Genomic DNA, 16616 nt, shown 5'->3' on the forward strand with positions numbered 1-16616 from the left:
CCAAAAAGAAACAAAAACAGATTAAAGCTTATGTGTGTATGGACACATAGGATAACATGCTGGGGCGTTTACTGGCTGTAAAAAAAAACGCCCGATGTGCATGAGGCCTTACGCTTCACAAGACTGGAAAAACATCCTTTTGCATTACCGTATCCAAAGTATGCTGGACACAGCTGTGTCTTACTGAGGAGTTACGCTATCTGTGGATTCTGCCCAATCAGCAAGTCTGTCCGTACATACAGGGAGCTCAAACAGTTATGTCACTGCATAGATCTGAATTTGAAATGGCCCAATTTTATAACTTGATGTACATATTTATTTTACAAAAACAAAAAAAACAGTAAATGACCACTGTACAATTTTTTTCAGATTGATCCTGCAGTTTTGAAAGTCCGTCTCTGGGCAACATTTAGGCATCTTTCAATACCAAAACTTTATTACAAAAATACACAGGGTGACACAGGGTCTGTCCATGAAACTCCAACTGCAAAGCAAAGCCGGGTTGATCAAGGCCTTCAGAAAAAAAGAAGTCTCTTCCATTCCAAAGTAAAAAACTTTATTTGTCCTGTCATTATGCCGCCAATTACCAAGCATGCTAACTGGGAAGGGAACTCTCCGACGGGTGGGCCTTCTGGTGTTGAGTGAGGTAGGAACGGCGCGTAAAGGATTTCCCACACTCTGGACAAGCATAAGGCCGTTCACCAGTATGGGTCCGCTTATGAGTGTTGAGTCCCGTCTTCTGGGTAAAGGATTTCCCGCATTCCGGACACGTAAATGGCTTCTCTCCAGTGTGTATCCTCTGGTGGGCCGTCAGTGCTCCACGTCGGCTGAAACACTTCTCGCACTCGGGACAAGAATAAGGCCGCTCCCCCGTATGGATTCGTTGGTGGTTGACCAGCGCGGAGTTCAAGTGAAAGGATTTCCCGCACCAGGAACACGAATAGGGCTTCTCCACCAGATGCCTTCTCTGGTGAACGGTCAGTTCTCCCTTACGCGGAAAACACCTCCCACAATCGGGGCACGAAAACGGCCGTTCCCCGGTATGGATCACCTGGTGCAGGATCAGCTTCGATTTGTGGAGAAAGGATTTGCCGCATTCTGAACATGAATAGGAATGGTCAGCGGAATGAATCCTCTTGTGGGTTTGAAGATACAAGTTACTGGAGAAGCTTTTCCCGCACTCGGAGCAGGCAAAGGGCTTCTCCCCAGAATGGAGTTTTTGGTGAACAATGAGGTGCGACTTCCGGGAAAAACAACTCCCGCACTCGGAGCACTTATAAGGCTTCTCACCGGAATGAGTCGTCTTGTGAACAACGAGGAGCAAACGATGAGCAAAACTCATTCCGCACACGGCGCACATGTAGGGCTTCTCCCCGGTGTGAACCTGTTTGTGTTGGGCCAGAGACCGCTTCTGGACGAAGCGCTTGCCACACTCCTCGCAGGAAAACTGTTTCTCTCCCGTGTGAGCCATCTCGTGTTTTTTGAGGTCAAACTTCTGGTTGAAGCCCCTCCCACATTCCGTGCACACGTAGGGCTTTTCCCCCGTGTGGATCCGGATATGGATGATGAGAGTGCTTCTCCTGACGAAATTCTTCCCGCAAGTAGGACAGGGGTACGGCCTCTCCTTGGAGTGAGACCGTGAGTGTCTTTTAAGCGTCGATTTCTCTGCGAAACTCTTCCCGCACTCTTTGCAAGGAAATGGCTTTTCCCCAGTATGAACCTTTAGGTGCCTTTTAAGCTTTGTCTTTTCCGGAAAAGTCTTCTTGCACTCGGAGCACGGATACAGTTTCAGACTTTTATGGACTTGCTGATGTTCCTCAGCCTGGTCTTGGCCTAGAAATGTTCCACCTCCTTCCACAAGATCTTCTTTGTGGTCTGATTCCTTATGGACTTGCCGACGTTCCTCAGCCTGGCCTTGGCCTAGAAATGTTCCACCTCCTTCAACAAGATCTTCTTTGAGGTCTGATTCCTTATTGACTTGCTGATGTTCCTCAGCCTGGTCTTGGCCTAGAAATGTCCCACCTCCTTCCACAAGATCTTCTTTGTGGTCTGGTTTCTTATGGACTTGCTGATGTTCCTCAGCCTGGCCTTGGCCTAGAAATGTTCCACCTCCTTCTACAAGATCTTCTTTGTGGTCTGATTTCTTATGGACTTGCTGATGGTCCTCAGCATGGTCTTGGCCTAGTAATGCCCCACCTCCTTCCACAAGATTTTCTTTGTCGTCTGATTCCTGCCTTACGGCAACAGTTGAGGTCTCAGTCTCTGTATTGACTCCTCCAACAAAAATATATTTTTCCTTGATAGAGTTTGATTCCTCCTTTACAGCACTCCACGGTTGGACCATCCCAAGTCTTTCAGGTACATCTGTTGAAGATAAATACATTTGAATTACTGGTTTGCTAATGGTGTCCTCCACCAACATGGGGTCACGTGTCCTGAGTAAGTCATCCCTCCTGTCTCCTGTCTGGGGAACTTCCTCCAGCCCCTCCTGGACTCGCTGGTCACCTCAGCTTTCTCAGTTTTTTCACACCCGCATAGCCGTCCTGGCTTTCCCAGTCCTATGAGCAAGAAGTCCCACCAACATGGGGTCACGTCTCCTGAGTAAGTCATCCCTCCTGTCTGGGGAACTTCCTCCAGCCCCTCCTGGACTTGCTGGTCACCTTAGCTTTCCCAGTCTTTCCACAACCGCATAGCTGTCCTGGCTTTCCCTGTCCTATGAGCAAGAAGTCCCACCAACAAGGGGTCACGCTCCTGAGTAAGTCATCCCTCCTGTCTGGGGAACTTTCCCCAGCCCCTCCTGGACTCTTGGCCTCCTCATAGGGTTCTCCAAGCTCCCTGGGTTCTTGGGAACTCCCTCCAGCCCCTCCTGGACTCACTGGCCAACTCAGCTTTCCCAGTCTTACCACACTCGCATAGCTATCCTGGCTTTCCAAGTCCTATGACCAAGAAGTCCCACCAACATGGGGTCACGTCTCCCAAGTAAGTCATCCCTCCTGTCTGGGGAACTCCCTCCAGTCCCTCCTGCACTCGCTGGTCACCTCAGCTTTCCCAGTCTTTCCACACCAGCATAGCTGTCCTGGCTTTCCCAGTCCTATCAGCAAGAAGTCCCACCAACATGGGGTCACGTCTCCTGAGTAAGTCATCCCTCCTGTCAGGGGAACTCCCTCCAGCCCCTCCTGGACTCTTGGCCTCCTCATAGGGTTCTCCCAGCTCCGCGGGTTCTTGGGAACTCCCTCCAGCCCCTCCTGGGCTCGCTGGTCATCTCAGCTTTCCCAGTCTTTCCACACCCACAAAGGACTGGGAAAGCCAGGACAGCTATGAGCAAGACGTCTCACCAACATGGGGTCACATCTCCTGAATAAGTCACCCCTCCTGGATGGAGAACACTACTACCTTCACATAAAGGCTGTGTGTCCAAATGGCAGCATCTACCCTGAGCTCTCACCAGACCTGGCTCTCACCAGACCTGGCTGATAAAGACTCCGGACACAGGATTGAAGGTTCCGTCCCACCCAAGACTCTTTGGAACCTTCAAACTCCATCCCACCCAAGACTCTTTGGAACCTTCTGTCCCACCCAAGACTCTTTGGAACCTTCAAACTGGCTGGAGAACACCACTACCTTCACTGATAACGACCACTACCTTTTTCTCAGCCCAACCTCAGCTATTGCACCACCACCACTACCTTCACTACCTGGCTGATAACGACTCCGGACACAGGATTGAAGGTTCCGTCCCACCCAAGACTCTTTGGAACCTTCAAACTCCACTCCCCCATCCGGGATCACAAAACCCAAAGAAAACTCAGAACATTGCTTTCTCCTTCACAATACGAATGCTGGAGCCTCTCCTGTCCTTTCCATCTCCCTTTCCTAATCTCCCACCGCGGCCGGTCCCTCACATTCTCACACAGCATATGAAAGAATACCATCTTCTGATTAAAGGATTCAAATAATTGATATAAAAATGCAACAAATAATAATTACAGTTTATTATGTAGAGCTGGGGTCTCCAAACTCTCTAAACAAAGGGCCAGTTTATTGACCTTCAAACTTGGGGGGGCCGGACTGTGGCCAGTGGAAGTAGAAAAGGTCCCGACGTCAGTGGGAATAAACAATGCCTCATCGTTCGTGTCAGTGGGAGGAATAGCGCCCCATCATTGGTGTCATTGGGCCCCATTGTTGGTGTCATTGGGATGAATTTTGCCTCATTGTTGGTGTAAGTGGGAGGAATAGCACCCCATCATTGGTGTCATTGGGCCCCATTGTTTGTGTCATTGGGATGAATTGTGCCTCATTGTTGGTGTAAGTGAGAGGAATAGCACCCCATCATTGATGTTATTAGACCCCATTGGTGGTGTCATTGGGATGAATTGTGCCCCATTGTTGGTGTAAGTGGGAGGAATAGCACCCATCGTTGGTGTCATTGGGCCCCATTTTTGGTGTAATTGGGATGAATTGTGCCCCATTGTTGGTGTAAGAAGGAGGAATAGCGCCCCATCATTGGTGTCATTGGGCCCCATTGTTGGTGTCATTGGGATGAATTGTGCCTCATTGTTGGTGTAAGTGGGAGGAATAGGTGTCATTGGGAGGAATAGCACCCATCGTTGGTGTCATTGGGCCCCATTGTTGGTGTCATTGGGATGAATTGTGCCTCATTGTTGGTGTAAGTGGGAGGAAAAGGTGTCATTGGGAGGAATAGCACCCATCGTTGGTGTCATTGGGCCCCATTGTTGGTGTCATTGGGATGAATTGTGCCTCATTGTTTGTGTCAGTGGGAGGAATAGCACCCCATCATTGGTGTCATTGTGCCCCATCGTTGGGTGTCAGTGGGAGGAACAGTGCTCCATCATTAGTGTCATTGGGCCCCATTGTTGGTGTCATTGGGATGAATTGTGCCTCATTGTTTGTGTCAGTGGGAAGAAAAGCACCCCATCATTGGTGTCATTGGGCCCCATTGTTCGTGTCATTGGGATGAATTGTGCCCCATTCTTGGTGTAAGTGGGAGGAATAGCACCCATTGTTGGTGTCATTGGTCCCCATTGTTGGTGTAATTGGGATGAATTGTGCCCCATTGTTGGTGTAAGAGGGAGGAATAGCGCCCCATCATTGGTGTCATTAGGCCCCATTGTTGGTGTCATTGGGATGAATTGTGCCTCATTGTTGGTGTAAGTGGGAGGAATAGGTGTCATTGGGAGGAATAGCACCCATCGTTGGTGTCATTGGGCCCCATTGTTGGTGTCATTGGGATGAATTGTGCCTCATTGTTTGTGTCAGTGGGAAGAAAAGCACCCCATCATTGGTGTCATTGGGCCCCATTGTTCGTGTCATTGGGATGAATTGTGCCCTATTGTTGGTGTAAGTGGGAGGAATAGCACTCATTGTTGGTGCCATTGGGCCCCATTGTTGGTGTAATTGGGATGAATTGTGCCCCATTGTTGGTGTAAGAGGGAGGAATAGCGCCCCATCATTGGTGTCATTAGGCCCCATTGTTGGTGTCATTGGGATGAATTGTGCCTCATTGTTGGTGTAAGTGGGAGGAATAGGTGTCATTGGGAGGAATAGCACCCATCGTTGGTGTCATTGGGCCCATTGTTGGTGTCATTGGGATGAATTGTGCCTCATTGTTTGTGTCAGTGGGAGGAATAGCACCCCATCATTGGTGTCATAGTGCCCCATCGTTGGGTGTCAGTAGGAGGAACAGTGCCCCATCATTAGTGTCATTGGGCCCCATTGTTGGTGTCATTGGGATGAATTGTGCCTCATTGTTTGTGTCAGTGGGAAGAAAAACACCCCATCATTGGTGTCATTGGGCCCCATTGTTCGTGTCATTGGGATGAATTGTGCCCCATTCTTGGTGTAAGTGGGAGGAATAGCACCCATCATTAGTGTCATAGGGTTCCATTGTTGGTGCCATTGGGATGAATTGTGCCCCACTGTTGGTGTACATGGGAGGAATAGTGCCCCATCATTGGTGTCATTGTGCCCCATTGTTGGTGTCAGTGGGAGGAACAGTGCCCCATCATTAGTGTCATTGGGCCCCATTGTTCGTGTCATTGGGATGAATTGTGCCCCATTCTTGGTGTAAGTGGGAGAATAGCACCCATCATTGGTGTCATAGGGCTCCATTGTTTATGTCAGTGGGAGAAATAGCACCCCATCATTGGTGTCATTGGACCCCATTGTTGGTGTCATTGGGATGAATTGTTCCTCGTTGTTTGTGTCAGTGGGAGGAATATCACCCCATCATTGGTGTCATTGGGCCCCATTGTTGGTGTCAGTGGGATGAATTGTGCCCCATTCTTGGTGTAAGTGGGAGGAATAGCACCCATCATTGGTGTCATAGGGTTCCATTGTTGGTGCCATTGGGATGAATTGTGCCCCACTGTTGGTGTACGTGGGAGGAATAGTGCCCCATCATTGGTGTCATTGTGCCGCATTGTTGGTGTCATTGGGATGAATTGTTCCTTGTCGTTTGTGTCAGTGGGAGGAATATCACCCCATCATTGGTGTCATTGGGCCCCATTGTTGGTGTCAGTGGGAGGAATAGTGCCCCATCATTGGTATCATTGGGCCCCATTGTTGGTGTCATTGGGATGAATTGTGCCTCATTGTGTGTGTCAGTGGGAGGAATAGAACCCCATCATTGGTGTCATTGTGCCCCATCGTTGGTGTCAGTGGGAGGAATAGTACCACATCATTGGTGTTACTGGGCCCCATTGTTGGTGTCATTGGGAACAATTGTGCCCTTTCAATGGTGTCAGTGGTGGGGGGAATTATATTCCATTGTTGGTATCAGTGGAAGAAAATAATGCCCCGAGGGCCGGATAAAGCAAGCAAAGAGCTTCAGTTTGGAGACCACTGATGTAGACAAAGGATTGTCCCTTCCTTGATCCTCCCTCCCTTCTACTGGTTAACTGGACATTGAACTGAACATGGAGATTGAAATGACAACATGTGTGGCTTAGAGCCGCTTTGTATCACATTGATCAACTAATAGTCCTAGTTTTATATTCTGTATTATATTATTGATGCTGTGACTGATTGCTGGATCTTTTATTATATTTTTTGGGGGGATACGGCACCATGCAGGCAGCTAACACAGGTCTTGCTGCACAGGTGGGTCACCCAGACTAAACAAATAACCGGCAGTTATTGAATAGGAAGCCTCTGAAGGAAATGGCTGAGCTGAGACAACCATTCATCCTTCTCAGGGCATTCACACAAAGGGGTGCAAGCCAAGCATAAGAGGGGTCATACCTCGTGTGGGTGACCTACATTTTCTGTTTGTTAGTCTCCAATCATGCTGTAGGTGGCAGTATAACCCAGTTGTATAAGAATTTCATGTCCCTCAATGGACTATACAGAAAAATAAATGTCAACATACTCTGTGATGTGAGGGGCGGCTGATCCTCCTTCATGACGTCCTTGTAGAGATCCTTGTGTCCTTCTAAATACTCCCACTCCTCCATGGAGAAATAGACAGTGACATCCTGACACCTTATAGGAACCTGACACACACAATGATACAGTCACCATCCAGACACATCCCTTGTCTGTTACTGGAGAATGTCCCAGAATTCCCGGCACCGCTCACCTCTCCTGTCAGCAGATCAATGATCTTCTGGGTGACTTCTAGGATCTTCTTGTTGTTGCTACTCACTGTCAGAGAGGAAGACCAGGGATCACTAGACTTCTTCAAGGGTCCATAATCCTATATAATGAGGTATTAAGTATTACATATATAACCTTCATCTCTCCGGCCATCTCTGTGTTTTATTAATAGAGATAAGAGTGATGTCAGGTGACCTCCCAGAATCCTCCTCACCTCTCCGGTCAGGTCTTTTTATTAATAGAGATGAGAGTGATATCATGTGACTTCCAGAATCCTCCTCACCTCTCCGGTCAGGTCTGTTTTATTAATAGAGATCAGAGCGACATCATGTGACCTCCCAGAATCCTCCTCACCTCTCCGGTCAGCTCTGTTTTATTAATAGAGATAAGAGTGATGTCATGTGATCTCCCAGAATCCTCCTCATCTCTCCAGTCATCTCTGTGTTTTATTAATAGAGATGAGAGTGATGTCATGTGACCTCCCAGAATCCTCCTCACCTCTCCGGTCAGGTCTGTTTTATTAATAGAGATCAGAGCGACGTCATGTGACCTCCCAGAAACCTCCTCACCTCTTCGGTCAGCTCTGTGTTTTATTAACTACCTGCCGACCGCAGATAGCCAAATGACGGCTACACTGCAGCCGGCCAGTTCTGGGTGGATGTCATATGACGTCCTCCCAGAACGCGCTCTCCTGCGCGCACCCGGCGATCTCCGTGATCGCTGTGTCCTACGGACACAGCTGATCACGTGATGTGGTAAAAGGCCAATCACAGCGGCCTTTTACCACATGATCAGCGGTGTCCAATGACACGCCGATCACAGGAAAATGCAAGTGCCGGTTCTCGGCTGCACTTTCCTCACGCTGTCAGATCGTGAGGAAAGTACTGCCGAGAACCGGCAGTTGTCAGAGCGGGGATCGGCACCGATCATCAGGGCACTGATGATCAGTGCCCTGATGATCGGTGCCCAGCAGTGCCACCCGCAAGCTCCGCCCACCTGTGCCCAGCAGTGCGCCCACTAGCTCCGCCCACCTGTGCCCAGCAGATCACCCACCTGTGCCCAGCAGTGCACCCACCTGTGCCACTCTGCAGTGTCACACACCTGTGCCCAGAAGTGCCACCCACCTGTGCCCAGCAGTGCCACCCAGCTGTGCCCACCCACTTGTGCCCACCCAATAGTGCTGCCAGTCAGTGCCCAGGGGTTGTGCTAGTCAGTGCAGCCAGTCAGTGCCCATCAGTGATGCCAGTCAGTGCCGTCTATCAGTACCCATCATCAGTGTCACCTATCAGTGCTGCATATTAGTGCCGCCTATCCGTGACACCTCATTAGTGCTGTCTATCAGTGCCGCCTATCCGTGCCACCTCATTAGTACTGCCTATCAGTGCCCTTTAGTGCTGCCTATCAGTGCCCATCAGTGCCGCCTATCAGTGCCCATCAGTGCTGCCTCATCAACGCACATCAGTGAAGGAGAAAAAATACCTGTTTGAAAAATTTTATAATAGAAACAAAGAAACTTTTTTTTTTCAAATTTTTTGCACTTTTTGTATTTATAGCGCAAAAAGTAAAGCGCCCAGTGGCGATTAAATACCACCAAAAGAAAGCTCTATTTGTGAGAAAAAAATGATCAAAATTTCATATGGGTACAATGTTGCATGACCGCGCAATTGTCAATCAAAGTGCGGCAGTGCTGAAAGCTGAAAATTGGCCTGGTAAATAAGGGGGTATAAGTGCCTGGTAGGCAAGTGGTTAATAGAGATAAGAGTGATGTCATGTGATCTCCCAGAATCCTCCTCACCTCTCCGGTCAGGTCTGTGTTTTATTAATAGAGATAACAGTGATTTTATGTGACCTCCCAGAATCCTCCTCACCTCTCCGGTCAGGTCTGTGTTTTATTAATAGAGATGAGAGTGATGTCATGTGACCTCCCAGAATCCTCCTCACCTCTCCGGTCAGGTCTGTGTTTTATTAATAGAGATGAGAGTGATGTCATGTGACCTCCCAGAATCCTCCTCACCTCTCCGGTCATCTCTCTGTTTTATTAGTAGAGATGAGAGTGATGTCATGTGACCTCCCAGAATCCTCCTCACCTCTCCGGTCAGGTCTGTGTTTTATTAATAGAGATGAGTGATGTCATGTGACCTCCCAGAATCCTCCTCACCTCTCCGGTCAGGTCTGTGTTTTATTAATAGAGATGAGTGATGTCATGTGACCTCTCAGAATCCTCCTCACCTCTCCGGTCAGCAGGTAGATGATCTCCAGGGTCAGGTTTAATATCCTATCGGTAATACGGGTGCCGCCATCCCCGTCCATCGTCGGCAGAAGATCCCTGCAAATCCCCCTCTCACCAGAACTAAACACAATGGGGATAACAAAGTGTAGATTGTAAGCTCTCAGGATCAGGGCCCTCCTATCCCTCTTGTATTGAACTGTATTGTTGCTGTATTGTCTCCCTTTATATTGTAAAGCGCTGAGCAAACTGTTGGTGCCATAAATCCTGTATAATAATAATATTCTAATTAGACATAAATAATAAAACACTTCACATCAGTAATATCATAAAAATAAATGAGACAAAACTATAAATAAAACACACAGAAACCTTATAATACCTTCTGGGTTCCAAAAATGTAAAAAAATACAACCCCAGCAGCTCCAAACATCAGTCTCCAGACGCCAAAATTCTCTCCACCCACTTCCTCTTTGTAATTTGACATCCTGTTTTGTTTTTTTTTTTGCGTTCCAGACTTCCTGGTTCTGCGTTTTACCTCCCCGACTTCCGCCTTGGTGTCCTCCACACGTGTGTGCGTGTGTTGTTGAGCTTCCACTTAACGGCCACCGGAGGGAGCGCGAGTCCTCGCTACGAGCAAAGCGGTGCACTTAGCAAGTTCGGCCACAGGATGGGAGTCCTGAGCAGCGACGCGCTGCCAATAGACGCTGTGATGGACTTGCTGCTCAGCACTTCCATCTAGCGGCCGAATTTGCTAAGTGCAAGGTGACCAGGTGGACGTGATTTATTTCAGATATCTTAGAAAAGGGCAGTTATGCTGGGAAAAGTTATAGGGGAAAAAGAAGAAGAGGGTGACCAATGATTAAAGTGGATGGATGCAGAAATTAAGATGAAAATGAAGAGCCCCAAGTTGGCTATATAGAAGGGTTCTGTTGGGCATGCATGTCTCCAGCGCTTCCAGGAAAGAAGGTCTGCACGGGAGTCACCTGTCCACATGACGGAGATGGCAAAGCCTATATTATATGGGGAGTATGGGTCAATATATGTCACAAGTTAAAGAGCATCTTCACCCTAGAAAGAAAAAATATATAAAGTCAGCTGCTACAAATACTAATAAAAGGATGTTCAGGGATCCAGAGCTATCCTCACCCGGGATGGTTCTTCGCTGGTCTTCGGGTCCCCGACGCCACCATGTTTACTGTGGGAAGCCGACTGTGACTCCTTGCAGCTTCACTGCCAACTTCCCACCATGCGAGCCGCACTGCGCTTTGTAAATGCTCCCGTAGCCTTTTGGGACCTGTGATGTGTCCTAGAAGGCTGCATGCAAGAGGAGGGAGGGGGGGAACCTTGGATCACCTAGGCCAGTGGTCTCCAAACTGTGCCCCCGGGGCCAGATGTGGCCCTTTGCTTACCTTTATCTGGCCCTTGAGGCATTATTCCTGCCACAGACACCAACAATGAGGCACTAATACTTCCACTGACACCAACAATGGGGTAGTAGTCCTTCCACTGTCACCAACAAAAGGGCACTATTCCTGCCATTGACACCAACAATGGGGTATAATTCCTGCCACTGACACCAACAACGGGGCATTATTCCTGCCACTGACACCAACAATGGGGCATAATTCCTGCCACTTACACCAACAACGGGGCATTATTCCTGCCACTAACACCAACAATGGTGCATAATTCCTTCCACTGACACCAACAATAGGGCATAATTCCTGCCACTGACACCAACAGTAGGGCACTATTCCTGCCACTAACACCAACAAAGGGACTTAATTCCTGCCACTGACACCAACAATGGGGCACTACTCCTGCCACTGACACCAACAATGGGATACTCTTCCTGCCACTGACACCAACAATTAGGCATAATTCCTTCCACTGACACCAACAATAGGGCACTATTCTTTCCACTGACACCAACAATGGGGCACTATTCCTTCCACTGAAACCAACAATGCAGCATTATCCTGTCACTGACACCGACAATGGAGCATAATTCCCGCCACTGACACCAACAATCAGGCATAATTCCTTCCACTGATACCAACAACGGGGCATTATTCCTGCCACTGACACCAACAATGGGGCACTCTTCCTGCCACTAACACCAACAATGGAGCATAATTCCCGCCACTGACACCAACAATCAGGCATAATTCCTTCCACTTGCACCAACAATGGGACTTAATTCCTGCCACTGACACCAACAATGGGGCACTACTCCTGCCACTGACATAAACAATGGGATACTCTTCCCGCCACTGACACCAACAATCAGGCATAATTCCTTCCGCTGACACCAACAATAGGGCACTATTCCTTCCACTGACGCCAACAATGGGGCACTATTCCTTCCACTGACACCAACAATGGGGCATAATTACTGCCACTGACACCAACAATGGGGCACTATTCCTGCCACTGACACCAACAATCGGGTATATATCCTTCCACTGATAACAAAAATGGGGCAGTAATGCTCCTGCTGACACCAACTAATACCAAAGATCGGGCATTGTTTTCTCCCACTGGTTACATTCCAGCCCCTCCTGAAGTCTGAAGAACAGTAGACTGGCCCTTTGTTTAGAAGGAGACCACTGACCTAAGCAAACCCGAGCAGAAGTGGGAGCGGGTACATTCCAAATGTGGTAGAAGTGGTGGTGGGGGGGGGGGACATGAAGTGGAACTTCTCTTTTAGGGTGAACTTCTGCTTTAATGTGGTGCAGAAAGATGCCTCACCACCTTCCCCTTGAATCCATGCTCCCCGTCCTTCTGAAGTTTAACCCCTTTGTCAGATGACCAGGAATAGCTAGAGGATCAGGCTAAATTTTCTCCGGTGTCTCCCTTTATTCGAGCCATTTCTTGGAAAGACGAGATTTCCCAACCATAGACGATTTGTAAGTATTACCCATATTTGAGAAGAGAACCATCTTCCTTCTCTCTTATGCCTTAAATCGGAGAGATTCAAGAAAAAACCAAGGAGATCGTGGAGCATGAATGGGCTCCATCAGGCAAGGAATGTACCTTTCAGTATAGATTCTCGAAGCTCTACTCTTACCATTGGTGAACTACTGGATATCGTCTCCTGCAACCTTTATGAGTTTTGCCAAAACCTTTACTTTTTGATAAAGACGTAAGCATTGCAGACATGATGGACAAGGGAGCAGATACAGACCTTAGACCTTTCACCTTGCCCTAAGGCCCCCTTGTTTTGCAAGCCTTAATTTCTCATTTAGTGTAGAGCAGGGCTTCCCAGCCTTTTTAACCTAGTGGAACCCCTAAAATAATTTTCAGGTCTCGGGGGAACCCTTACCTAAACCAACTATTGGTGGTCAATGGCAACAACGGCCATTGTTTTGGTGGTCAGTAGGAAGAATTCAGCCCTTACAGTGGTGGCCACCCTTACAAACTGTTTATATGATAACTGGTGTCACGCTGCTGGCTTTGCCAAGTGGTGCAGGTCCTGGAATCATGCAGGTGCCATCAAGTGGGAAGTTAACGAGCCACAGCTCGGGGAATCCCTAGCAACCTCTGGAGGAACCCTAGTTGAGAATGTCTGGTGTAGACGGTGAAGAAAAAGTACATTACCTTATTCCACATTCTTCCTGTTGTGTGACTGATCCGCCAAAGCCACTCCTCTTCTCTGATCGAGTGATTGTAGCTCACATGCAGAATGTGGTTCTGCATTTTACTGGCGAGCACCAAGGGCCCATCCACATTCTGGGAGCATCGGGGAGTGGAGAAGAGTCCCCACTGCCGGGGAAGCAAGGAATATAGTAAGTCGTTCACCCTTCCCAGGAAAGTTCAAGTTCAGCTTTAAAAAGGTCTAATCAGTCATCGGAGCAGCTTGTAAGCCCTCCATCACATTGACCTCAGCTGCTGGGGCTTTGAAGGTATGGTCAGACAATAAAGAGGAGGCCTTAACTTTAGATGTAGATAGATCGCAGGTTATTTTTTTTTCAACAGGAAATAAAACTTTTGGATTTTTTTCAGCATTTCATCTATAATTATGCGTCTAGCTGTCACTAGCTGTCATAAAACATTATGGCGAAGGCCATGGGTAATGGACACTTCTAAGCAGGGGCTCTGCGCCATGCCGGTCGATGGCAAGATGCTCTTTGGTGCTCCTTTAGATGAAGCGATAGAATTGGTCTGATCACTGCCTACATCATTCAGGGACAAGAAAAAGACAAGCAGCCTCTACTAGGACTATGTTTTCTTGAATGATCCACATAGTTGGGGTGTCCTACAAGGTAAAGGTCATGTGCCCCCTCCTAATATTTCGATGCATTCAGCAAGAGATGTGGTAGCATCCAGGTCACTCGTGATCTGTGTTCCAGCAAAAGCCACCTGTGGCCATCTACAAAGGGCTTTTGCTGGAACCCAGGTCACGAGTGACCTGGATGCTACCACACCTCTTGCTGAATGCATCAAAATATTAGGAGCCTTCACTGCTAGAGAGACATTATGGCTAAGGTCATGGCTGATGGACACTTCTTCTAAGCAGGGGCTCTGCACCATGCCGTTCGATGGCAAGATGCTCTTTGGAGCCCCTTTTAGGGGTGTCCTGCAAGGTTAAGGCCATGGCTGATGGACACTTCTTCTAAGCAGGGGTTCTGCACCATGCCATTCGATGGCAAGATGCTCTTTGGTGCCCCTTTTAGGGGTGTCCTGCAAGGTAAAGGCCATGGCTGATGGACACTTCTTCTAAGCATGGGCTCTGCACCACGTTGTTCGATGGCAAGATGCTCTTTGGTGCCCCTTTAGGGGTATCCTACAAGGTAAATGTCATGTGCCCCCTCCTAATATTTTGATGCATTCAGCAACAGGTGTGGTAGCATCCAGGTCACCCATGACCTGGGTTCCAGTAAAAACCATCTGTGGCCATCTACAAAGGGCTTTTGCTGGAACCTGGGTCACGGGTGACCTGGATGCTACCACACCTCTTGCTGAATGCATTGAAATATTAGGAGCCTTCACTGCTAGAAAAACATTATGGCTAAGGCCATGGCTGATGGACACTTCTTCTAAGCAGGGGCTCTGCACCATGCCAGTCGATCGCAAGATGCTCTTTGGTGCTCCTTTAGATGAAGCGATAGAATTGGTCTGTCAGGTCACTGCTTACATCATTCAGGAACAAGAAAAAGACAAGTTGCCTCTACTAGGACGTTTTCTTGAATGATCCACATAGTTGGGGTGTCCTACAAGATAGAGGTCATGTGCCCACTCCTAATATTTCGATGCATTCAGCAAGAGGTGTGGTAGCATCCATGTCACTCGTGACCTGGGTTCCAGTAAAAGTCATCTGTGGCCATCTAGAAAGGGCTTTTGCTGGAACCCAGGTCATGGGTGACCTGGATGCTACCACACCTCTTGCTGAATGCATCAAAATATTAGGAGCCTTCACTGCTAGAAAAACATTATAGCTAAGGCCATGGCTGATGGACATTTCTTCTAAGCAGAGGCTCTGCACCATGCCATTCGATGGCAAGATGCTCTTTGGTGCCCATTTAGGAGCACCCCTAAAGGGGCACCAAAGAGCATCTTGCCATCGAACGGCAAGGTAAAGGTCATGTGCCCCTCCTAATATTTCGAAGCATTCAGCAAGAGGCGTGGTAGCATCCAGGTCACTCATGACCTGGGTTCCAGCAAAAGACATCTGTGGTCATCTACAAAGGGTTTTTGCTGGAACCTTACTGCAATTCTCCTTTCCTGGTGCCCCACCATATCAGTATGAGCATTCCAGCCCATGCATTTTTAGTTTTCTGGAACTTTTTACTCCACAGACATAACAGAGTGAGGAAGGTTTGTTTTTGCCGTGCGGATTGGTGGATCCAGACCAATTATTAGTGATGACACAGGAAGGCACCAGAAAAGGAAAACCAAGGTAAGCATAAGGATGAGAATTTTCCATAATTTATAGGAGGTGGTATCACAAAATTTCGAGACTAGTTTTGTAACACGCCAACAGAATGCAGCACAAGGCTGCACGCACAGTCACAGGGAGCACCAACCTTCATAAGTCAGTGTGCCAAAAGACATTGTCCTGATATATCGGGAGCTGTGCAACTGGTGCGATTCTGACGTGCGTTACCATGTCTGCTATTTCATCACGGACAGCAAGAGCAAGCGTGAAATTCTGCGTGAAAGCGGGCAAATTGCTGGATCTCCACAATGTTGTTAAAATGGTGACCTTTGAGCTGGATCTTCATCTTTGGGAGGATGGCATTTTTGGGGGTTGAGCTCGTTGAAGGTCTTCCTGGTCTCTCGTCATCTTCCAGTGATGTCCTTCCGACCCTTGAAGCGTTCGTGCCACTCAAAACACCTTAAACGACTCATTGCAGCATCACCATAACCTCGACGAATCATGTCAACTGTCTCTGTGGCAGATTTGCCCAGTTTCACACAGAATTTCACGTTTGCTCTTTGTTCTAACTTGGTGTCCCCACGTCTATCATTTTTTGAATATGTAAAAAATTACAACCTCGGCAACCTTCTCAACACAAAGGAGACCTCTTACAGAGAGCTAAAAAAATCAATGGTGTCAGTGGGAACTTATCTGAGAGGCAGAAACTGCTCCTTCTTGAAGGAACCCCCTGGTATTGTGGTGATTATGCTCATGTGGTAGGTGCTTTTCCAATGAGTTGCGCCACTCCAAATGGCATTTTAGGGTGTAGCAGCCCACCTTTAATGAACAAAAGGGAAAGTTCAATTAAACAACAGTTGCCCATGGAGGGGTTTTCACCATCAACTGTCGATT

At 48.1% G+C, this 16616-nt stretch overlaps 1 protein-coding gene across 3 annotated transcripts; it reads right to left on the reverse strand.

The window, feature by feature from the left end:
• Positions 1–274: 274 nt before the first annotated feature.
• Positions 275–14162, reverse strand: LOC149453508 (uncharacterized). Of its 3 annotated transcripts, XM_089688350.1 has the most exons (6): positions 10224–14161; positions 9844–10108; positions 7829–7982; positions 7598–7714; positions 7388–7511; positions 275–2364 (listed from the first exon to the last, which is right to left on the reverse strand). In XM_089688350.1, exons 5-6 carry the CDS (start codon positions 7470–7472, stop codon positions 596–598), a joined length of 1854 nt encoding a protein of 617 aa, XP_089544476.1. In that variant the 5' UTR covers positions 7473–7511; positions 7598–7714; positions 7829–7982; positions 9844–10108; positions 10224–14161; the 3' UTR covers positions 275–595. The 3 variants fall into 3 exon arrangements, with proteins under 3 accessions (XP_089544476.1, XP_089544477.1, XP_089544475.1); XM_089688351.1 differs by lacking the exon at positions 7388–7511 and having other exon boundaries at positions 10224–14162; XM_089688349.1 differs by lacking the exon at positions 7829–7982.
• Between the last annotated feature and the right edge of the window lie 2454 nt (positions 14163–16616).

The sequence above is a fragment of the Staurois parvus genome, unplaced genomic scaffold (genome assembly GCF_062004578.1).
Source record: "Staurois parvus isolate SC_StPar_1 unplaced genomic scaffold, SC_StPar_1.0 ptg000449l, whole genome shotgun sequence".
In the NCBI taxonomy this organism is placed as follows: domain Eukaryota; kingdom Metazoa; phylum Chordata; class Amphibia; order Anura; family Ranidae; genus Staurois; species Staurois parvus.

Excerpts from the sequence above, each read along its gene's own strand:
- LOC149453508 (XM_089688349.1), bottom strand. The coding sequence starts at position 9,924 with ATGGACGGGGATGGCGGCACCCGTATTACCGATAGGATATTAAACCTG. Across the intron at positions 7,715-9,843 it reads TCTACCTGCTGACCGGAGAG|GATTATGGACCCTTGAAGAA; the intron begins GTGAGGAGGATT and ends CTCATTATATAG. Across the intron at positions 2,365-7,387 it reads GCCGCCCCTCACATCACAGA|ATGTACCTGAAAGACTTGGG; the intron begins GTATGTTGACAT and ends TATCTTCAACAG.